This window comes from Zootermopsis nevadensis, unplaced genomic scaffold (genome assembly GCF_977971745.1).
Source record: "Zootermopsis nevadensis isolate Lab colony 2312 unplaced genomic scaffold, Znev_1.0 Znev_ptg000023l, whole genome shotgun sequence".
Classification (NCBI taxonomy): domain Eukaryota; kingdom Metazoa; phylum Arthropoda; class Insecta; order Blattodea; family Termopsidae; genus Zootermopsis; species Zootermopsis nevadensis.
In genome coordinates this window covers 2,124,610-2,150,288 of record NW_028259155.1, presented here as the reverse complement: position 1 = coordinate 2,150,288, position 25,679 = coordinate 2,124,610, and the positions used below count along the sequence as shown (strand labels likewise).

At 37.4% G+C, this 25,679-nt stretch overlaps 1 protein-coding gene across 6 annotated transcripts in view; it reads left to right on the top strand.

Moving 5' to 3' along the window:
* Positions 1–25,679, top strand: part of LOC110839492 (cell adhesion molecule Dscam2-like) — a 186,116-nt gene that overhangs the window by 46,433 nt on the left and 114,004 nt on the right. For all 6 annotated transcript variants that reach the window (XM_087354717.1, XM_022083712.2, XM_022083714.2 and 3 more), the window contains exon 2: positions 7,730–7,840. In XM_087354717.1, coding sequence (XP_087210843.1) covers positions 7,800–7,840 — 41 coding nt within the window. In that variant the 5' untranslated portion in view covers positions 7,730–7,799. The remainder of the gene's footprint in view (positions 1–7,729; positions 7,841–25,679) is intronic.

Below are 25,679 nucleotides of genomic sequence, written 5' to 3'. Positions count from 1 at the left end.
GGATCTTGTCTGTAGACAAATCTTAATTAACTAATTAAGAACAATTCAGATTAAGTTTGCAGGTACGTGTGATACGTATGTATTATACTTTACGTTTGAACCTAACTACTGCTAAGGTATATATTTTATTTTAAAATTTGTCCGTCTAATCACAATAAATTCTTATTAAATATTAAAATATTACAATAATTAACATTTAAAATATTTAAAATATATCAAATGATGTTCTTTATCGAAATATTCGATTTACATTAGACCATCATTTTTCACGACATGTTTCAGTTCCTAAATGTTAATTATTGTAATATTTTAATATTTAATAAGAATTTATTGTGATTAGACGGGACAAATTTTAAAATATATATTTATTATATCACAATATGACGCAACTTTACCATCTCATTACTGCTAAGGTGTTCAAATATTAACCACAGATCACTTGAACGTCTGTGGTATTTATTGTTCAAAAGTCATACGAATATCATATTTTGAATGAACGGATTGTGGGTTCAAGGACTCCCATATCTTAAATAAGATGTAGATTCGGGTTTTCCAGGGGATTGTAATCAGCAGAATTTGACATGTTGTGCCGGAATGTGATATTCGGGTGAGAGACGTCTGACCAGCTCCGTAACAGTGGAGAATTTAATAACCCTCATAATTAGCCCTTTCGTGAGCCGCTGTGGGCCGTGTTACCCCGGCGATGTGGAAGTAAGTTGGATGCCAGAAATTGGGGCCCCACCCAAATTTAACCCCGTCCATGAAATTAGAAAATCTCTTACAATTACCGAAGTAAATTTGTTCAAATTTCATATATGAAAGTGACGTAATTAGAAATGACTCTTTCCTTAGTGGACAGAGAAACCTTGATCTTACAGAATTAAATTCTACCAAGTTTTGAGCGAAAACTTAATTCTTTTAAATGCCTGGTTTTTAACATAATAAACATAAAATACTGAATTGAATAAAAAAATTTCCTTGGATATTATCCATCTTCCAGTAAATATAAAACGTAAAACGACGTTTCGGAGATGGGACTCTATCTAGTGGGCCCAACTGTGTAGGAACCTGAAGACGGAGATAGAGTCCCATCTCCGAAACGTCGTTTTACGTTTTATATTTACTAGACGATGGATAATATCCAAGAAAGGTCCGGAGATAGGGATTAGCTCTATCTAGTGGGCCCAACTGTGTAGGAACCTGAAGACGGAGATAGAGTCCCATCTCCGAAACGTCGTTTTACGTTTTATATTTACTAGACGATGGATAATATCCAAGAAAGGTCCGGAGATAGGGATTAGCTCTATCTAGTGGGCCCAACTGTGTAGGAACCTGAAGACGGAGATGGAGTCCCATCTCCGAAACGTCGTTTTTTACGTTTTATATTTACTAGACGATGGATAATATCCAAGAAAATTTTTATATGTCCCATCTCCGAAACGTCGTTTTTACGTTTTATATTTACTAGACGATGGATAATATCCAAGAAAATTTTTATATGTCCCATCTCCGAAACGTCGTTTTTACGTTTTATATTTACTAGACGATGGATAATATCCAAGAAAATTTTTATATGTCCCATCTCCGAAACGTCGTTTTTACGTTTTATATTTACTAGACGATGGATAATATCCAAGGAAATTTTTATTCAATTGACTCTTCACCATCGTCAAGAAGTTTTAGATTTTATATAAAATACTGAAGCTGATTTCTAGAATACGCAGAAGTTAAATGAATTTATATGAAACGCTCGTATTTTTAATGTGTGCATTTTTTAAAATCTCAGGAACTCTTAGAATGTGATATGCGCCTTTTAAAAGTTATTTATAATTATGTCCCATCTCTGAGATAACTTTAGGAAGTGGTAACTGGTTCATTTTACGTTTGGTACACGTAAAAGTGTAAAATTCCAAGCTTAAATAGAGTGATAACTGAACGTCCTTGCATTATCTTCAGCATAAAATACAGTGGGATTTTTAAGTCTTTGTCATGGCTGCTTCAAGACAACTTAAGGGGCAGACGCGTGGGAAATATCAAGTGTCCGATTTCAAAGAGAAAGTTCTATTTCTCGTGTCGCTTGGGAGAACACAAATGAAAACAAGACTGACGAGATACAAAGTGTTTTGCCCTGTTGAATATGAAGGCATGTGGCGTTGTCAGACTTCAACTCCAGTTCAATTCTTTGTTATTTTTAAGTCTTGTCTTCGTATGCCGTTCTATAGCCAAATACGCGGAGGGTTTTAATATAATCCAGTCAATAAGATGATCGGTGGCGAATCGAAATCAGAGACAGTCCTTCACAAAAGCCTCTGTCTTAATAGGAGAACGTAATGAAACACGTTCCTAGATTCGAACCCAGTAACTGAATGTTCTATCAGCGCCACATAAATATACGAAAGACAAGTTAATATTTATTAAAATTAAATTATTTGGTTATTCCGTCAAATAACAATGTATTTAAAAATAAGAATAATTAAAATAATTAAAATATCATACTGTGTTCCATATCGAATAATCGATTTACAATTGGAACAGTTACAACATGTTTTGGTTTTATTAAACCATCATCAGGTGTAAAATTATATTAAATTTAAAACTCAATTACAGTTGTGATTTGACGGAATAACCAAATAATTTAATTTTAATTTAAAAAGTCATAATATGACGCAACTACACTGTCTTATTAATATTTATTATTATTTATTTCGCATTTTGTTATGTGGTGATTGTTCAGATGTAACTCGTTCGGGAATTGTTCTGGACGAAGGAGTGGATGGCATTTTAAAAATAGTTCACTTGGGAGTTGAGGCAGGCATTCCATTGAGGTACCAGTACATCGTCTGCGAGGATGTCCTTGCGGCAACCACTTCACGACTTCAGACAACGACGTCTTCGTCAAACCCGATTTAAACTGTACTTCAACTCTTTCTTGAGGAGACCGGATACACGGAAGTCTTTTAAGGTGACTGCTTCACGATGTACGGAGCGTAAAATGTCCTGGGGAGTTGTCTAGATGAAACACGATGACGCATGGCAATTTCGTGCAGATATTTCGGGAGGTATAGTCGTAGACGTGTGCGTTCATGGTAATGTTCGCTGTAAAAAAGAACGCTAAACGAGCATCGATTTCGGATCTGACGCCCACAGAGAGACCGCGGTGATGCAGCATCCGAAGGAGTTCTTTGTAGAGGTTATCCAGTGGCTGGTCCGTCTCTGTAATTCCTGCTTCACTGCCCATGGGGATTAATTTTAATGATATCTGTCCCGTCGCTCAGAACAATCCACAAACTGGCTTTATTTAAACAATCGTCATATGATAATAGTGGAATAATGTGCCAGAAATTCTGTGGTATTCGGGATATGTGACGTCACTGAGCTAATCATTGACATAGGGGAGAGAATTTGATGTAGAACAAATTATCTCTGATTTGTTGTAGATAATTCCAGGGTAAGTTTTATCACGGTGTGTTGGTATTCTCTTGTAAATCGTCATCTTGTCTTTGGTTTAGAGGTTTAATTAAATATAAACTATGTAGTCTGTACTGTACGTCCGGGATTTGAATTTTTGCCTTGGGGGTTACAACAGCGAAGTTTTATACATGTGTTAAGATGATGACGAAGATATAATATCGCAGCATCAAACTTTGATTCTCCGTGCAATTTTTCACCACCAGAAAATTTTAGGGATTTAAAAGTTTACGTAAAGAACATAAGTTTCTCTGTAGGCCGCGTAACGTAGCCTAATAGAAGCTACAGACTCAGCCACCAACTTAACCATGGTACTCTATCGATAGGCTTTATAAATACATTATCGGTAAAGGGTGGAAGGAGGGTTAAAGCTTAGAACCACTCTATTGTGCCCGCATTTATTACGGGCTTAAAGTGTGCCATAGTCACATTTATTGGCGAAAGGAATCAGAATACTTCGATGATTCTGAATCGTCATGCTCATTCACTGTCCTTTATTAGACTTTAACTACAAAAACGAAATAATTCCACTAAATAAATCGCTTACATTTTATTATATACAAATTTTTTTGTAAAATGATAATAATGAGATGATTGCACTTAAGATATTACATTTGAGTTTATATGGATTATACACCTGAAGATGGTTCATTTAGAACCGAAACATGTAGTGTAAAAGATGATGCTCTAATGTAAATCGAACATTTCGATAGAGAGCATCATTTTAATATATTTTAATGTATTTTAAATATTTAAATGTTAATTGTAATAATATTTTAATATTTAATAATAATATTTTATTGTGTTTAGACTGATAAAAAATTGAACAAGTGAATTATAATAATGTCAATGCTAAAAGTATTATAAATAAGTACATTTATTTTGTCCGGTGATTATAAACGATAGTACATTGAACATCGAAATAAGAATTGTAGTTTTTTTTTTTGTACATATTAGCCAAGTTCTGTCAATACAGAATTATCTGATACTTGAAGGCTACAAAGGTATTTGAAAAAGGATTTACAAACTGTAAGTCAAATGAAAAACAACACAAGGTTAATGTTTCTTAGAAGCTGTGTAAGAGTGAATCAGGTTCATTAATATCTGTTCTCAAACCATGAATATTTTTTATTCTGAAGATGGCTGTCTTCTTGGTTGTTGGGCCGTCTATTTTGGCAGGAATTTACTGACGTTTCAGAGGCAGCAGGTATCTCTGAAACGTCTGAAAACTTCTACAAGATCACACGTCACAATATAACTGAGAAGACAGCCTTTTTTTCATACTGGCCGCCATGAAAACGTGAAACCTCCCAGTTTTAATCTATTTAACCTCCACAGGATTCGTGAAAAATTAAATTCTTTGACGTAATAAATTAAGATCTCGGCTGCCACGTAGCTGACTATCAGAAAGAGTGTCTTTTGAGACGCTCTCTGGCTAAGAAATTTAGTGATTCATTACCTTGCTCACGTAAACTCGCTATTTGATCATATTTTGAGAGAATTTCATCAGAAACCTCTTTCTCTAGGATTTTGTCTAATTATTATCCTCTCTGGGGTCTGCCATCTTTTCTCCCTTTCGCGTCTTCCTACCCAAAATTATGAGTGCTGAATTTCTCATCAGTCAATCGCCTTAATGATAGACTATTAGGTGACTATTATAAATTGGGAAGTCTCTAATAGTGCAGCGTTGTTCATTAACCTCGTGCCCCTCTCCCCTTCACACGCTCCTGTATTTTCGTTATCGAAATCTCTACGCTAGTCACTTTCTTGAAAATGAGAGATCGAATTTCGTATGGACATAAAAGAACAAATTCAATAAATTTTTTGAGTATGTTACTGTTTACGTCTTATTATATTTCCAATTCTTTGTGTTAGATCCAATATGGGTGTCTTTATTACAACTTTGTTTTCAGAAGATATTGTAGATGCGTCATATTGTGATTTATATAGTATTAAAAATATATACATGTAAATCGAGTACTCGATAGGGAACGTAAAATGATATTTTAATCTTTTAATAATATTATATTGTGATTGACGGCTAATTTTGATATATTTTTAATTTGTTTTCAGAATTAGTTCTCTCTTTCTCCCAATGATAAAGTCTGTTGCTCAATTAGTGTCTTGAAATAAATTAAAACACTGAGTTTGCATTTTAAATATATTTATTTAATTAATTATTTTATTAAAATAATTATTTACATGTCGCGTAATTATTAATTTTTTTCTGGTTCTGAATTTCGTGTATCAGTTACACATACCTGCTTTATTTAAAAATTTGTTTAACACGTATTTTTACATATATTTTTTAAAATTAATTAATATACCTGCCTGCTGTTCGGTATTTCCTCCGTGATGCCGGCTTATATCAATCTTATTAAGTACTTCCTTTATTTTATTCGTCTGTTACATACGTCGGTGTTGATGTTGCTACCCCTGGTAAGTTAGTTTTATGTCGTACTCCGCGGCGCCTCGCAATTCTGGACAAACTACGTCAGACGTGCCCGCTCCGAAGTTTCCAAAGATTATCTAAAGTGGCGAAAACGCGTAAACTTCTAGTTCTCTGTGTGGTTAGAAACTGATTCTTCCTCTCTGATTTCGGTCTATTTTCCCCAGAAATATTGCGTCTCTATGCCTTTATCTGCATAGAGGGAATCAGATATTTTGAGACCCTAATTTGAGAATAACTTATCTTCTGACATTTTATTCTTGAGCTCAAAGCTCAAGGCACGCCGAAGAAAGTTTAGATTTGAAAGGAGTTTTGTTGTAAAGTTGGCAACAGTTGCACACCCTCGCTAAGTCTCAGTGTTCCTAAATTTGAATTATTGGACGTGTTAAAGTTCGGCAACTTATTTGTAGGCTAAAAGTGTCTCTGTTGCCAACTGAGAAACTGACTTACTTATTCCAAAATTTACTGATACCTGCAGATTTTTACCCAGCCTTTTAAGGTATTTTTATTGTATGAAAATTTAATGAACATACAAATAGATTTGATAAACTCGTAATTAACTTCGTAGAACGACATTATTTTGTGATGTATATATTAATTTGGAGATGGTTAGAAGTTTAGAAAATCGCAAGGCGAAGGGAGGGGAGAGAATATTTTTGGATTTTATATAAATTTGTCCGATGTTAACAGGAATTTTAATTTATTTTTGGATTTCATATAAATTTGTCCGATTTTAACAGGAATTTTAATTTATTTTTGGATTTTATATAAATTTGTCCGATTTTAACAGGAATTTTAATTTATTTTTGGATTTTATATAAATTTGTCCGATTTTAACAGGAATTTTAATTTATTTTTGGATTTTATATAAATTTGTCCGATTTTAACAGGAATTTTAATTTATTTTTGGATTTTATATAAATTTGTCCGATTTTAACAGGAATTTTAATTTATTTTTGGATTTTATATAAATTTGTCCGATTTTAACAGGAATTTTAATTTATTTTTGGATTTTATATAAATTTGTCCGATTTTAACAGGAATTTTAATTTATTTTTGAATTATATATAAATTTTTCCGATTTTAACAGGAATTTTAATTTATTTTTGGATTTTATATAAATTTGTCCGATTTTAACAGGAATTTTAATTTATCTACAGATTTTAGTAAAACTCTTTTAGTATAGGATTCCATGCGTTGATCAGTTCTTGAGGCGTTTGTTACACGCGGATATACAGATGTACTGAGCAAAGCAGTTTTTTTTTTTTTGAGAATGTGTAACAAATTTTTAATTGAAGGGAGTTGACCAGCTGGGAGGTTAGTACCCACAGTGTTCGATAAGACGAAGATGGAAGAATGTTAACAGTATCAACAGTTGTTGAGCAGACAACGCGTGTTCTCTGACCAAAATTTAGAGACAGAAAGCAAGAAGAAATTCAATTTTTCTGATTTTATGTTCTTTGTAGATTTTTTCCTTTGTGGTATTTTCCACTAGATTATTACTTCTGAAGTTATAAATCCTCTTAGACATTTATTAATCCTCCTTGGATGGAGAGTCAGCCCTTCGCATGGCCTCTGAGTACACAGGGCAACCGATGTAAGGCATAGAAATGCATACACACTTACGTCTTTCTCGAGTGGGATATAAACTAAAAATTCAAATTGTGAAGCTGTAAGACGTACTGTGATCCGAAAGTTAACAAGTTATAATTCAAAAAAATCTTAATATTCATATTTTTCAAGTGTCTATTTTTTTAAATTACGATTTAGTATTTGAATGTGCGTGTTGATAATTGTATATTTTTCTTACAGATCAGGGGTAGAATCCTTACATCACAAAGGATTATCTTTGACAACATTCACCATCTTTACACCAGAATGCATGACGGTTCTACATTTTAATCTAATGCCATCTACTGCCTGGTAAGTTGTCTTCTATTTGCATATCGTAACATGTAGTTTTGGTTAGACATTCCGCTGTACCGTTTCATAAAAAAAATATTTTAATATATTCTTTTGATCTTTAGCTCAGTTTTAACTTAATGCCTATGTGTAATATTACCAACATAAAAACAGTATTCATATTTAAAGATAGTAACGAAGTTAAAAGTACGCCATTATAAAATGAACAGGTAGAATTCTACTGTGTTAACGTGATTGTAACCAGAGATAGAGAGAAAGAGGAAATTGGTGGGGGAGAAGTGAGAGACACTTCGATATCTGGGGGGGGAGAAAGAGCATCTTATAGCTAGAAGGTCCCCAGGTAATGCCCGCTCGTCCTTCTGTTAAGGATAAAGTAAGAGTGAAGGCGTTAGTGTGATGATTGGCATAAAAGACGGAATTTTGAAATTTTGTATTAGAGAAAGCTGAGACTATTAATTTGGAAGTTTAATACATAATTTAGAAGTTCCTACTGAGGGGAGGGAGGGTAAATTTTGACGGCGTTAACGGGTGGTAAATTTTGATTAATTTAAATCGGGAGGGCTGCATGAGAAGCTTGCAGTGGCAACTTGGAACTTGGGAACCATCTCAGCATTTGCTTGAAGACAGAGGAAAACCAAGGAAAACCTGTGTCGAGATGGCCTTGAATTCGAAGCTCGATAAATAATATAAAAGAATTCAGTCCGTACCGCAAAGAAAACACAACACTTCATCGTTATAATATCAACTGATTAACGCAGATTAAGGAATTAGCCCCTACTTATAGGGAGAATTATACGAAGCCCCATAAATGTAAAATGAAATTGTTTGTTGTTGAAGCAGATGGGACGTATAGTTACCACTGAGATGTAAAGGGTTGACAGATAACGTGATCTAATCTACCAGAGCGACTGCAGAATCCACATCAATTTTCCGGTTCGTAGGAAATCAATGACGTGAAACAAGGAAGTTGTTTTTGTGAGAAAGCGTTAGTTTCGAGACATAAAACGTACATCGACGTAAATTTTAGGAAGCGAATGCGTGGAGCTGTCTCTCCACGCGTCTAATAGTCTTCTTCTAATTCCGAAGAACGTCCTCGTTATGAAATACGACATTAATTTACGTTAAGTGTTAAAGAAATACGCCCCTGTGAGCAGTGACCCTCAGAATATACATGTAAATACGTCATAGTGACCGTCATCAAATTTGTATTCTTCAGAGTCACAGAAAAAACGTAAAATACTCTGACATGAACAGCAAAGCTCAGATGATGAAAGACAGCTCATAACTCAGAGCATGCCGAGGTTAGCAACTCAGTATTTATTAACTTTAAGCCGAGCGTTAAGGGAGGTGGAGAATTTGGTGAGATACTTCAGAGGTCTTAAAGCGTGCAATTTGTTAACGCCATTTCGTAATATTTAATTTACAACTGTGAGTTTCAATTAACTTATTCAACCTATCCTGTTTCCCCGAAAAATAAATATCCCATGATACATGACAGAGAGAATTCTTTACATACTCTACTATGTATTTAAAAGAATATAGAATTATGTAAGACTTGAGGTTCTCACAGCGATGAGTACGAAGATTTCCGTCTTCTGGGTTGTTGCGCTGTGTAGTCTGGTCGATGTTAACCAACGTTTCAGAGGTCATACTGCCTCCGTCATCAGAGTATGAAGATTTCTGTCTTCTGGGTTGTTGCGCTGTGTAGTCTGGTCGATGTTAACCAACGTTTCAGAGGTCATACTGCCTCCGTCATCAGAGTATGAAGATTTCTGTCTTCTGGGTTGTTGCGCTGTGTAGTCTGGTCGATGTTAACCAACGTTTCAGAGGTCATACTGCCTCCGTCATCAGAGTATGAAGATTTCTGTCTTCTGGGTTGTTGCGCTGTGTAGTCTGGTCGATGTTAACCAACGTTTCAGAGGTCATACTGCCTCCGTCATCAGAGTATGAAGATTTCTGTCTTCTGGGTTGTTGCGCTGTGTAGTCTGGTCGATGTTAACCAACGTTTCAGAGGTCATACTGCCTCCGTCATCAGAGTATGAAGATTTCTGTCTTCTGGGTTGTTGCGCTGTGTAGTCTGGTCGATGTTAACCAACGTTTCAGAGGTCATACTGCCTCCGTCATCAGAGTATGAAGATTTCTGTCTTCTGGGTTGTTGCGCTGTGTAGTCTGGTCGATGTTAACCAACGTTTCAGAGGTCATACTGCCTCCGTCATCAGAGTATGAAGATTTCTGTCTTCTGGGTTGTTGCGCTGTGTAGTCTGGTCGATGTTAACCAACGTTTCAGAGGTCATACTGCCTCCGTCATCAGAGTATAAAGATTTCCGTCTTCTGGGTTGTTGCGCTGTGTAGTCTGGTAGATGTTAACCAACGTTTCAGAGGTCATACTGCCTCCGTCATCAGAGTATGAAGATTTCTGTCTTCTGGGTTGTTGCGCTGTGTAGTCTGGTCGATGTTAACCAACGTTTCAGAGGTCATACTGCCTCCGTCATCAGAGTATGAAGATTTCTGTCTTCTGGGTTGTTGCGCTGTGTAGTCTGGTCGATGTTAACCAACGTTTCAGAGGTCATACTGCCTCCGTCATCAGAGTATGAAGATTTCTGTCTTCTGGGTTGTTGCGCTGTGTAGTCTGGTCGATGTTAACCAACGTTTCAGAGGTCATACTGCCTCCGTCATCAGAGTATGAAGATTTCTGTCTTCTGGGTTGTTGCGCTGTGTAGTCTGGTCGATGTTAACCAACGTTTCAGAGGTCATACTGCCTCCGTCATCAGAGTATGAAGATTTCTGTCTTCTGGGTTGTTGCGCTGTGTAGTCTGGTCGATGTTAACCAACGTTTCAGAGGTCATACTGCCTCCGTCATCAGAGTATGAAGATTTCTGTCTTCTGGGTTGTTGCGCTGTGTAGTCTGGTCGATGTTAACCAACGTTTCAGAGGTCATACTGCCTCCGTCATCAGAGTATGAAGATTTCTGTCTTCTGGGTTGTTGCGCTGTGTAGTCTGGTCGATGTTAACCAACGTTTCAGAGGTCATACTGCCTCCGTCATCAGAGTATAAAGATTTCCGTCTTCTGGGTTGTTGCGCTGTGTAGTCTGGTAGATGTTAACCAACGTTTCAGAGGTCATACTGCCTCCGTCATCAGAGTATGAAGATTTCTGTCTTCTGGGTTGTTGCGCTGTGTAGTCTGGTCGATGTTAACCAACGTTTCAGAGGTCATACTGCCTCCGTCATCAGAGTATGAAGATTTCTGTCTTCTGGGTTGTTGCGCTGTGTAGTCTGGTCGATGTTAACCAACGTTTCAGAGGTCATACTGCCTCCGTCATCAGAGTATGAAGATTTCTGTCTTCTGGGTTGTTGCGCTGTGTAGTCTGGTCGATGTTAACCAACGTTTCAGAGGTCATACTGCCTCCGTCATCAGAGTATGAAGATTTCTGTCTTCTGGGTTGTTGCGCTGTGTAGTCTGGTCGATGTTAACCAACGTTTCAGAGGTCATACTGCCTCCGTCATCAGAGTATGAAGATTTCTGTCTTCTGGGTTGTTGCGCTGTGTAGTCTGGTCGATGTTAACCAACGTTTCAGAGGTCATACTGCCTCCGTCATCAGAGTATGAAGATTTCTGTCTTCTGGGTTGTTGCGCTGTGTAGTCTGGTCGATGTTAACCAACGTTTCAGAGGTCATACTGCCTCCGTCATCAGAGTATGAAGATTTCTGTCTTCTGGGTTGTTGCGCTGTGTAGTCTGGTCGATGTTAACCAACGTTTCAGAGGTCATACTGCCTCCGTCATCAGAGTATAAAGATTTCCGTCTTCTGGGTTGTTGCGCTGTGTAGTCTGGTAGATGTTAACCAACGTTTCAGAGGTCATACTGCCTCCGTCATCAGAGTATGAAGATTTCTGTCTTCTGGGTTGTTGCGCTGTGTAGTCTGGTCGATGTTAACCAACGTTTCAGAGGTCATACTGCCTCCGTCATCAGAGTATGAAGATTTCTGTCTTCTGGGTTGTTGCGCTGTGTAGTCTGGTCGATGTTAACCAACGTTTCAGAGGTCATACTGCCTCCGTCATCAGAGTATGAAGATTTCTGTCTTCTGGGTTGTTGCGCTGTGTAGTCTGGTCGATGTTAACCAACGTTTCAGAGGTCATACTGCCTCCGTCATCAGAGTATGAAGATTTCTGTCTTCTGGGTTGTTGCGCTGTGTAGTCTGGTCGATGTTAACCAACGTTTCAGAGGTCATACTGCCTCCGTCATCAGAGTATAAAGATTTCCGTCTTCTGGGTTGTTGCGCTGTGTAGTCTGGTCGATGTTAACCAACGTTTCAGAGGTCATACTGCCTCCGTCATCAGAGTATAAAGATTTCCGTCTTCTGGGTTGTTGCGCTGTGTAGTCTGGTCGATGTTAACCAACGTTTTAGAGGTCATACTGCCTCCATCATCAGGGCGATGAAGATTTCTGTCTTCTGGGTTGTTGCGCTGTGTAGTCTGGTCGATGTTAACCAACGTTTCAGAGGTCATACTGCCTCCATCATCAGGGCATATTCATCGCCCTGATGACGGAGGCAGTATGACCTCTGTAACGTTGGTTAACATCGACCAGACTACACAGCGCAACAACACAGAAGACGGAAATCTTCGAATATAGAATTGTTTTCCTTGTTTGAATTTGTGTAAATAAATTTTATTCTGAATTCTCCGTACTTAGATGGATGTCTTCTGCGTTGTTACACCCTGTAGTCAGGTAGAAGTGTGCCGGTATTTCAGACGTTCATAGGTTTGTTTCAAAATCACACGTTTCTCGCTACGTGCATGTAAACCGATTCTCCATTTCATGGAGTTAAAACGTTACGAACGAAAATAGGAAATTAAGGGAACAAAAAATGTATTAAAACTTCACTGACTACAGGAGATAGTGAAAACAGTGAGGTTTTTTTTTCATAAGTGAACGATTCCATTTATCAGTTATTTCTAAAATAATTTAAAAAATACAGATAAGAATTAAATAGTACGTGGCGGAAGGTAACTCAGCGCTTCATATACGATGACGAGGGACGATCTAATGTAGACAAAATTATTCTTCCTCAGTGTGTAATTCAAAACACGAATACAGAATTACATCAGATTTACTCACGGCTGAATGGTTAGCAATTTTGCTTTGTATTCGGGAGGTGCCGGCTTCAAGTCCCTTCCGGGTTATCAGTTACACTGACTGAGGGGTGCAGACAGGATTTTGGTAGGGAATCCTTCTGGAAAACCACCACTGGTTAGACCAAGAATGAGATGGGAGAATAATATCAAAATGTATCTTAGGGAGGTGGGCTGTGAGGATGGAAAATGGATTGAGTTGGCTCAGGATCGTGGCCGATGGCGGGATTGGTTGTTGTCGGTGTTGAACCTGCGGGTTCGGCTACCAGGGAGTTAGTTAGTTAGTTAGTTAGAGATCTTTCATTGTTTTCGTTAGTTATACCAGACAGATTTTGGGTTAGTGTCTTAAATTAAGTCATCACCGTTTCCTTTCATATCCTTCCCAGTTCATTAGACATGAATCATCCTACATTTCGAAGCCATATAATCCGAGCTGTTTACAACTCCGTTAAATAATTTTATATTAACGATTACTTAGTTGCTAATATTTTACGGTCTTGAACGACACAATAACCAGTGAGTAATGAATTCGGAAGGAGCGGTCGTGGTCTGATTCGAAGTACTGACCCGTAACTTGTGTGTGGGCTGAGGAAAATCACGGGAACCGTGAGTTACGGCAGCAGTGTGAGGGCAGATTTTTGAGCCTCTGACCTCTTGAAGCAGGTCGTCTACCCACGCGGTGTTGGGTTGCCTGGATGATATGAAATCTGTCTTTGTTCCCTGGAGTACTCATACGCGCGACAGTTCTCTCAGCTGGATATGCAAATAGTGCCCAGGCGACATTAGCGTTGCTGTATTCAATGTGTGGTCTCCGTAATCCATAACAATAACGTGTGGTCGATATTACAGGTAGCATTACATATGGCGCTGGCATCTTACCAAAGCAGTGTAGAGGGAATGTATTATTTTATTTATTTGTGTAACGAATATCAAAAGTATATTAGTTACCAAATAACTCAGGCTTAATAACATAACATTTTCTGCAATATTCTTTGGTATATTTTACTTCGTACGGTGGTCTAGCGGTTAGAACGCTGGCCTTGTAATCCTGGGGTCTCGGGTTCGATTCCCGGCGGTGCCCGAATTTATAACTTGTGTTGGGCAAGGCCGTGGTCTAGGCAACACGGAGTTTTCCTCCGTGGCATCCCAACAATTACTCCATTCACACACAGAAGAAGGCAATGGCAAACCACTTCTGGATCATCTGCCAAGAACGTATATGAACAGGTCCCAGTCCGAGAAAAGGATGGAAGGATCCTGTTCATATGGACTTGTCGTCAGACAGAACACTAAATAAAATAAATTTCAACCTGCAATCAACTTCTTTCAAGAAGAAATTTGGAAGAGAAGTGATTTTAAGAGATTATCGTAATCTCTTAAAGTTTGGTTACAAGGTTCATTGCTTTTATTATAAGATTTTAAGATTAGTTCTGAGGGTTGGGATCGAACCCAATATGTTTATAATATTATGAATAACCTTGGTTCAATCTGAACTGTCACTCCTAATCTTAAATGACTGAATAATTATAGAGAAACATGTCGGTAAATCATCTGGAAACAAACCTGTTTCTTGGAGATTTGAATTCTGGTACCAGCCATATAGTATACGCCTAGATTATGTTACCACTTAGGCCAGTCTTGTCGGTAACTTGAGTAAACACGACTTTGCTTCTATCCTCTGCATTCATGTAGGAACACGTTTAACCACGGCTGAATTGTCCCTCGAGGAGCGATATTGATTAGGACCCGGAGTGAATCCGAAAGAAACCGGTCTTACGGCGTCAACCGACGTAAATTGGTAATAGACGGCGAACGTCGTCAGACTAATGTCAGGCCACGCCTTATTTGCGTTTAACAAACATAGCCACTTTAAATAAGACATTACGTCCTTGGTTATTTTACGAAGAAATATCATCTGCTGAGGTTATGTAACTTTAAATATAGTTTATTTATTTAGTGTTCTGTCTGAGGACAGGTCCATATGAACAGGATCCTTCCATCTTTTTCTCGGACTGGGACCTGTTCATATACGTTTTTGGCAGATGATCCAGAAGTGGTTTGCCATTGCCTTCTTCTGTGTGTGAATGGGATGCCACGTAGAAACCGGGGAAGCCCCCGGAGGAAAACTCCGTGTTGCCTAGACCACGGCCTTGCCCAACACAAGTTATAAATTCGGGCACCGCCGGGAATCGAACCCGAGACCCCTAGGATTACAAGGCCAGCGTTCTAACCGCTAGACCACCTCATCTTATTATTATTTAGTGTTCTGTCTGACGACAGGTCCATATGAACAGGATCCTTCCATCCTTTTCTCGGACTGGGACCTGTTCATATACGTTCTTGGCAGATGATCCAGAAGTGGTTTGCCATTGCCTTCTTCTGTGTGTGAATGGAGTAATTGTTGGGATGCCACTGAGGAAAACTCCGTGTTGCCTAGACCACGGCCTTGCCCAACACAAGTTATAAATATGAGCACCACCGAGAATTGAACCCGGGACCCCAGGTTTACAAGACCAGTGTTCTGACCGCTAGAACACCTTTGCGACAACTTTGTAGTACGTGATGGTAATAACCAATCAATCCTAAGTTACTGTTTGCATATATTCAGAAGATTTTGTCGTCGATCTACATAAAAATCTATAAAAGTATCCAGCTATAGGCCGCGTAATAATATTTCACACTCAGAACAAAGTGTGGCAGATAAACTGTTTAAACAATACGTACAGTTTGTTATAAATTGCGAAACAGTTATCATCTTCAGTTTTTATTTTCTTAAAAATTGGTTCTGTTTAGTTAATGGTATTTATAAAGACACTGGCATTACTGTCTCTTTTAGCCGTGAATACAATTTTCATTTCTGCATATTACATCTCTTCCATGAACGCCTTTAAAGCTAAATTAATTACATCGATCAAATTAAATGTTGGTGGTTGAAGGAAGCTGGTGGAGTTAGCGGGTTTTTCTCTCTTTACAATAGCAAAGCTGCCTCATAACCATCTACACAGACAGCAAACGCTTACCATACCACGTGAAATGCAATTTAAAGTCTGTCATTGCGTGCTGTTTGGGAGTTAGCGAGTGAGATGTAACCACTAGCTGGCCTTTGTAAATAATTATTTTGTGTAAAATTACGTCTCATATATTTTCTGTGACTTTTAAGAAGACTGTGATCTGTGTTGAAAATATAACTGGAACGACTTAATAAAACATTAAAACCATTTACGATGTTTTCTTGTATTTTACCCAGTAGTGATGGACGCTGGAAGAAAAATGTTTACACATTTGTAACGATTACAGAAATGTATCTATTTGTTAGATTTCCGTCTCTAGTTTTTAAATTATATTTACGATATATTTTGGAAATATTTACGTATGGTACATTTTATGATATATTCTTGCTAGGACGAATATATAAGATATATCTTACATAAATTTTCATAATCTGCATTTATTAAAATAAATAATTAGTGTTTTAAGAGAAGTTTGGAATACGAATTATGTTTCTCAATGAATTTCGAAGTTCACTTTTCTACAAAGTATATGAATATCGGCTTTTGTTATTAGAATATACCGATAATTATCATTATAAGTATATATCAGTAACAGCGCAATGTTGTAACTGAATCTGAGCAAAATTACGTAGTGTAACTCGTCAAATACATGACATTACGGAATAATAACAGAATATTTTCATAGTAGCAGATGAGATTTCTCAGCGACGAGACGTAAGAAAAATATAAGATTACTTAAAAAAAATTTAAATATGGTTTTAGTCATAAAATCTCTTCTGGAAAGTTTAACACAGCGAAGTAATATTTCTTCCGCAAAAATCTTTCGGATAAAATTTATTCGCTTTAAAATTATAAAATATTTTCAAGATGTAGTGGAAAATACTGACTTTTTAGAACTGTTTTTTCCAGATCACAAGCCACGTAAGAGAAGTGTTTGCAAAAACCTGTCACTTTAACATTGATACGAAATTAAATGTTTTGAGTTACTCGTGTGGTTATGGAACCAAATGACACGCAGTTGAAATTTGGTTAAATTTTATAAAAAATAAGACATGTTAAGGGGGGAAATATGGATGGAATTTGTAGATTATATAAAAAAGAAGGAGATTTTTTTATTTGTAATTAACTACAAATGGGTTTTTACCCGGTGGCAGTGGTGCGAGAATACGGATTGGAAAGGGAAATGCTGATGAGTGAATGAGCGAATTAAATAAGAATTTTAAATAAAACCAGAAAAAGGAATAAGGTGAAGAAGAGTTGATAAAGGAGAACAAAGACCTAAGAAAATAAACAAAATAATGTTAAGAATAGATTTATGGATAATGATGCTAGGAACACAGAATATATATTCTCGGCGAGTTATGCATGAGTTTTAATTTCACTGAATTAAAACTTTAATCAGGTGCTGTATATGTAAGTTAGTAATTTACATGTAAATGGTAGAATTTCACAAATCCACCGCCGCATATAAATGATTTTCTTTTTCTCAAATCGAGGAGCGTCTTCTTTGGGTGTGGACTGGCTGTGGAGCTCGGGGCCGTTTTATTAATTAAGTGGAATTTTGTTCACGAGTGACACGCGTTAACAGAAGGTCGCGTTGTATGAGGTCAGTTAATAGATCGGCTGCGGCAAGATTAAATTGTTTTTTTTTGAGAAAGTTTGTAAATTCCATTTTCATGAACCCGCACGTTTATGAAGGATACTAAATTATAATAACTCAATTTCTTTGACCATTTAAAGTCTAGTGGTAATAAAAATATCTACCACCTTCCCCCTTTGCAGTCCGTAACTCCGTGTTTTGCGAATTTCGTTTCAAGGGATGAGGCCCTCGTTTTATTGAAGTGTTAAAATCTAAGCAAAATGCAATTTGAAGGAGTGTTAACACCTAGCGTCCTAATGTTTTCCTTAAACCTCTATAAACATAGAGATTTAATGTATTAAAATGTTATTATATACGTCTTGTCTCTTTGTGAAAATTTTAAAGTTCAGAGGTCATTTGAGTAAACACATTTCTATTCATTTGAATTCTGCGTTGCTGTGAATCCAGAAATCAGTGTATTCGGTCACCTTTCCTGACTGATTTTAGGAATTCGTCACAGGGCCTGGAAATGTAAAATTTTCAACAACTCATGTCAATTTATGGTATTCGGAAGGGCCCAGGTTCAAATCTCGGTCCGGAGACAGAGATTGTCGTTTTTTCCCTCAGTCCCTCCAGACAAATACCAGGATATACCACATCTTTTTTTCTCTCATTCGATATTATTTGATATTAGCTACTGGAAAGGCGTCGTTAAATAGACGAAAAATAAATCGTTGCTTTACGCTGTTCATTCCTGTGGAAGTGAAGCGATTATGGAAGGGCTTGCTAGAGCGGCCAAAACTCACGTACTTTCGGAATTTCCCTATAAGAGTCCAAGTTAATCCTTCAACCAAGCTCAGCCACGTCCGCGAGGGATTATGAAGAGATCGAGCCAGCGGACCTGCGCGGAACGCGATAAAACTAGACCTCTCGTGAAGGGTTAGACCCTGGGGGACGCGTTCAAAAATTGTACCCCCGTCTCCTATCCTCTTCAGTGACATGTAACCAGGTTTCGTAACTTTTCGTAGGGGCGAGAGGGAGACATGAAATTCGAAGATCAAATTGATCGGGCTGTAACAGGCGTGGGTCATGTGATCGTCAGTTCGAATCTAGGCACGAATATTTATCCGCGCGTATGTCTGTCCTGTGTTATCCTGTTTTAGAAAAGGCTTTACCCACCGCCCAAAAAGTTGTATACGTAATGTCGAAAAAGAATTCGAGACTGGGGCACGAAGATTTGTAGAAATTCCGGGACTCAGATGGGGCAATAACACACACACAGAAAGAGAGAAATATAACGTAGAAGATTCTGGAGAATTGAATTATCTACCGAGTGAGCCAAGTTTAATAATGTCTGCCTGTAATTCCAAAGCTTAACGCTTCGAAACTTTTGCATTCCGCAGTAAATAGTGCTTAACTAAGCAGCTCCAGGGACTTAAAGTGGTAGTTACTAGAATCTTAACGCCAGCCCTCAAATCCTCGTTGGTTCGGGGGGCATTAATATGAAACAGAATTCGTACCTCAGTTTTATTTGTCCATAAACGGGGAGCCGAGATCCCGCACTGTCTTTGAAAATGACAGAATTTATTAAGTAATTATGTTGATAATTCGATCGAGATGTAATATTAAGACAGATGAAAAGTTACCCAGATTCCCGATTTTGTCACGGGATTCGCTGTTTTTGCTGAATGTAAATTCTATTTCCGTCTCTTGCCATCGACTCGACGTTCTTGAGAACCGTCTCTTAAGTTCTTATTGGAATTTATTATTTCTAATGTGTCAAAGGAAATATTTCGGTATTATAGTTTAACATTGATGATTTTTAATTTTATTATTTATTTGTAGTGTTCTGTCTGACGACAGGTCCATATGAACAGGATCCTTCCATCCTTTTCTCGGACTGGGACCTGTTCATATACGTCCTTGGCAGATGATCCAGAAGTGGTTTGCCATTGCCTTCTTCTGTGTGTGAATGGAGTAATTGTTGGGATGCCACGGAGGAAAACTCCGTGTTGCCTAGACCACGGCCTTGCCCAACACAAGTTATAAATTCGGGCACTTCCGGGAATCGAACCCGGGTATTTTTAATTACAATATATTATTTATTTTGTAATTAATGATGTGATGTCTAGGGCTATTTCTGTTCATTACATGAACGGGTTCACACTTCACACGTGATAATGTTTATTGCAAACGTGTTTTGTAGCATAATTTGGCTAACGTTGTCTAATAAGTGGACAGAATACGTGACTGTATTTGCTTTCCCGGATGAATTCCATGTACACAAATCTTCGAGAGAAATAACATTGTAAATAAAGTGTTGTATGTTTGTCGTTATGTACAATTTTTTTTTATAGAGAAAAAAATTCTAGACTCTGTAATTATATGCATTTTATTGTAAAAAAGAATATTTTTGTCGAAGTTTTATGAATCGAGTTCGTACAAATATGTTATTTAGCCTAATTAAACAGTCTCGAAGTTCCGTCCATGATAAATGTTTAGTGAGAATTCAATTCATTTCAGTGTGGGTGGAGACAAAATTGTATGCGCTGATGGTTGCTGTTTGCGTTCTCGGTGGAAATGTAAACAGTAATAGCATTAAATTACACCAAGAAGATTATTCTTCATCTGGTATTGTGATGCAGCGAGGAACCTGATACCACCATCCACAACTTCAGTCTACGAGGCTGTAGAATTGTCTTAAGACAATTCGTTGATGTTACCCGTCATAGTTATACGTCTTTACCGTCGTATATTTTATAAATTAGCAATTAATACATAATACATACGCTTAAAACAGTAAAATGAGTACGAAAGTGTTTTCAGTCGATTAACTACGCCTTCATGCTCTTGTTAACGTGTGACATTAAGTAGTTTAAGATCGTCCTGATGATAGAAGCAGGAAGGGCGTCCGAAACGTCGGTAAACTTCTACCAGACTACAAGACGCTAAAACTCAGACGACAGCTGTCGTGTGAAATTACGTGCCGGAATAGGACATCGCTCATTTAAGCTCTCTGCTGTGTTTTAATTCGCTAAGTCTACGAGGTGCTGTATTAAGAACAGACTTTTAATTATGATGCATTTTATATTTGCGATTCGTTTCTAGACGTGTATTTTATGTGTTTATGCAGGTGACACATCAGATGATGCGCTTGTGTTGGTACGCGGTAGAAAATGAGAGGTGTGTTTTCTCGCCTCGTGTTCCGGTGCTGTAACTCAGCTCCTAATGAACTCGGGGGCATTATGCAAATGTGGCTATAATTTTATGAACGTAGAGACACAATACTAGGCTTTGTAATGGCGGTTCTGGGGCATTTAAGTCAAATTACAAGTCGGAATATTTTATGGTCTCGAGAGAAAATTTAAATGTTGTCATTTGTATATATTATTTATTTATTTGTAGTGTTCTGTGTGACGACAGGTCCGTATGAACAGGATCCTTCCATCCTTTTCTCGGACTGGGACCTGTCCATATACGTTCTTGGCAGATGATCCAGAAGTGGTTTGCCATTGCCTTCTTCTGTGTGTGAATGGAGTAATTGTTGGGATGCCACGGAGGAAAACTCCGTGTTGCCTAGACCACGGCCTTGCCCAACACAAGTTATGATTTCGGACACCGCCGGGAATCGAACCCGAGACCCCCAGGATTACAAGGCCAGCGTTCTAACCGCTAGACCACCTCATCTTATTATTATTTAGTGTTCTGTCTGAGGACAGGTCCATATGAACAGGACCCTTCGATCCTTTTCTCGGACTGGGACCTGTTCATATACGTTTTTTAGGCAGGTGTTACAGAAGTGGTTTGCCGTTGCCTTCTTCAGTGTGTATTGATTAATTGTTGTGATGCCCGGAGGAAAACTCCGTGTTGCCTAGACCACGGCCTTGCCCAACACAAGTTATAAATTCGGGCACCGCTTTATGGAATGGAATTCAATTCTGAGAGAAATTTGTTTCAGGTATAAAGTTTTTTTTGAAAGATTGGAATTTATGCCTACAGTTCAGTATTTTCGTTTATAGGCCTATCGCTACTAATAACTGTTCCGATAATATACGTTGTTAATATAGTGTAAAAAAAAGTATTTTTTTACGAATTGAGATATAGTTTTTTTTTAATTAGTATTGAATTAATTTCTGATTTTCGGGTTAAATTACTTTAAGCTATGCAACTGAACCCCGGATTTAATCTTACTGGTCGTTTATAGGCTTATCGATTGTGTTTAAGCTTTCGTACATTTAACATATTAAGTGCATTATATCCATTTTTCAGTTAATAACGGCATCCAAATTGAAACTTTGTGAACATTCTGAATTAATTACGTAGCATAGTTCCATGCTCAAATTGTTTTTATCTCTTGTAAGTTAATTTTACTTATTCTGAAAGACAGTTTGATAATTTCCAGTGTCCTGATTCGCATAAAGCTCATATTTGCCCAAAACCTGTGACAAGGGTTCTTTAAAAAAAGCGTTGAACCCCCAAAATGATTTCTGCAGCTGCTATTTTACTCAGGAAAGTTTATCTGTCCGAATATTTCTCGCAGTGTTTAAGTACCGACTCGCAAGACAATCGATATTTGTGACGTCATTGCACACAGTCTCTCTCTCTCTCTCTCTCTCTCTCTCTCTCACTGTCTCTATCTCTGTCTTCACACCTTACCATCGAGGTACTAAAACACTGGAAATTTTAATGAATTTTTCGCTTTTTAGCAATAACTAGCAGATATTTTTAGCTGTGTACAGAAAATTCTAACTGTGAAGTAGATACTGAATATAGATTATTTGTGAACAAGTACAATTGTAATTAAATTGTATTATATTTTTAATGAGATAGTATAGTTGCGTCATATTGTGATATTAATTAAAATAATTATTATATTTGTTTACCGTCAAATCACAATAAAATAGTACGATAAGATAATTAAAATGAATGTGATTTGACGGTAAACAAATATAATAATTATTTTATATTTTTAACATAAATGTTTTAATTACCTCGGTACGACGTTGTACATGCAGTATTCTTATCGTATTATTTCAAGTATGCCACGTGTATTAGGGACGTATGTCTCACAGGTTTTTGTCTGGAAAGGCTTGTCGCTTTTAACTTGAGTGTGGTTCTTTCATTACTATAAATCGTCGCGGTTACTTGAGAGGCACGGGCCCCCCCTCTGTGTGTGCAGAGAAGTACGCATCCTTCCTCGAAGCACAAGCTACATATTTTCCATGCAGGAAACTTTGGAATTAAACTCTTAGCGTCCGAGATGCTGAATTGAGGTCACAAGCTTGGAATTACAATTTAATTTAGAAGTCCCTTTTCGACCAGATTTAATCAGTAATTTCAAAGACCTGTATTTGCATCTCTTCTACTGATGTTTGCATTTATTCACATAGATGCAATCTTGTTCTCTGTGGAATTAGCGGTAATTCGTATGTACAGACATGAAATTATAGAAAATTCATTTAAAATTAATACTCTTTTACGCTGTTTCGATTAATTTAATTAAGCAACGTCGCACTTTAAATTAAAAGTAAATCGCATCTGAAGGATGGCTGTCTTTTTGGTTGTTACACCGTGTAGTCTGGGAGAAGTTTACCGACGTTTCGGTAGTATTCGAAATTCAGTTTTTAGAGTTTCTTGGTCAGATAAAAGATATTCTGCTCTGAAGATCAGTTTACTTGCTTGCTATACAAATTTTGTGCAGGGAAATTGTACTCATTCGTGGGGGGGGGGGGGGGGGGGGGTTAGTTTAGTATCTTACTCAAGATTTGTTGATATTGATCTTACACTTTATTGCCGAATGACCTTGAAAGACGAAAGGAGCTCCGAAAGGAGCGCTTTGCACTAGTATTAATATAATATGGTATTGTAATTAAAAAGAGATTACCGAATGTAATCTTGTATAATATGAGTATTTGTGAACTTGTGTTTTTCTGCTTTAATTATACGCGGTATCGCGTGTGGTTACGGTGAGGCAGGTCTGAAAATGTTTTGTCACAATCTGCCTTCTACTCTGTTGTAAATTCTACCATGTTCTTTCAGTTCAGCAGTGAATTTGGACGATATCTGTCGTATTTATTACAGTTGGTATATGAGATTGCAGGTTATCAGTTTTCAATAACGTGTACATACGGATACCTGATAAATATTCGAATCTCTCCGAAACACATAGAAGATTTCTAAAATGTAATGACAGACTGGTGAAATATTGTATTACATGTATTTTTTATTCAGTTTTTAATCAGTTTATTCTTACAAAATACTGTCCTAAAATATACGGAATACAAGTTAAAACCGATTTATTGTTACTATTCAGTATAAATAGAAGAATTTATTTCAAAATTGTGTTAGAGAAACTGACGTGACTGTTTTTAAGTCTTGTCTTCTCAAGTTGACACCAAAATAATAATCAGTAACTGACAGATAACATCTCTTGCCTCTATAGAGTTGAAATGCATTACTACGACGTCGAAACTGATAGGATGAGTTTATAAAAGGACCGCTAATTGGACCAATGCATTCAACGGCGTACTTAGATGCATCTCTTCGATGAGATAGATACTCCATACAATGGAATATTGTTCTTGTAGACTTTGGGGGGTTCTCCGATACACGCTAACTCAATCAGTCCCTATTGTGAGCTTGTTTCACATTGACTTGCTACTATAATGGATTGGAACTGAGGAACACCTCGCGTACGTTCGCAACTCAAACACAGCCAAATGCACTTCCATGGTTCTGACTCCAGCATCACATGGACTCAATTATTGATTAGTGTACGCGTTCTATGATAATCCACAACACTGCAGCCCCTTGGATGATTCTATGCAGAGATTTCCTGATTACACTGATTACTCGCTCACACCGTGATTGAAAATTAAATCTCGTCTCTCGCCCCCGCGTCCCTCTGTCGACATCACCAGCGCTCCCTGGAACAATTTGCCGGATAAGTCGCACTAGCAGTGTTGAGGCTATTAAACACTCTTGTGTGGGGGTGGCGGAGAGGGGTGGTTCACAGCCCAACGCATTATTCAAATGGAAATCCATTTACATTCATCCATTGGCTATGCGAGGACTTACTAGTCCATACACACATTAAATAACCGTTGGATAGAATCAAGAATGGAATAGTTGAGGTTATGTCAGAGGTTTGATATGGAAATGTGGTCTGGCTAGTTAGACTTCAAGAACGAAGGTTCAAGTTGTTAGAGAAAAATAAGGTATGGAGTAATTTATTTTCGGAATACAACCTCAGACTTCGACACGAAACTTGGAAGATTATATTGATATTAGGCCACAGAAACACAAATTTCGTGTTTCGTGTTCTGACGTAATGGAAAATAATCGCGCGAAGACGAGGATACAGTCAACTACCGAAACGTCCTGTGTATCAAATATGCGTTGAATCAGTGGTCGGAAATATTTAGATTCGCGAGGCTCTTTTGTTGTGAAAATGATTTTTGTAAATGAAACTGCATTTATTTAATTTGAGTGTACAGCTTGCAATCACTTTAAAACTGATAATTAGCTTATTATCTGGACACAAATTACTTCATTGTAAAGACATTGTTTGTTAGCTTTCAATTGTTTTAAATTCATTGTCCGTTCTATAAAACGTATTAAATTATTAATATTATAGTAATTTATATTGTTCTGTTAAATTTCATATGGATTGAACAAATGAACGGCGTACCTCTGCGCAATAAAGCTATCTTAACGTTAAAAAATATTTATTCTTTTAATTAATAGTTTTCAGTGGTTTCTTATTGGGCTTAGATAATATTTAGGTTATCAGGAAGAGGTTGGAAGATAAACACTTTCGGGTGTTGAACACCGGCCTTCCAGCTGACTTGCTGACTGATGCTAAGTTCGACTGTTCTCCGGAAACATCAAGTCCCACTTTATAATCCATGTTTAATGGAATCAGGAGACTTCATTAACTAAGCTTAAAAGCGACTGGCATTCATTCTCCTGCATGACGTTAATTATGCTACACGCGTCACTCCCATGTCGGAGAAGTTGCCTCTTGACTACGAATAATATATTTGCGTGAGAAAATCAATTAACTCTATTCGGGAATGGTTCAGCCTTAATTAAATTAAAGGATCTCCGTTATTTCCAT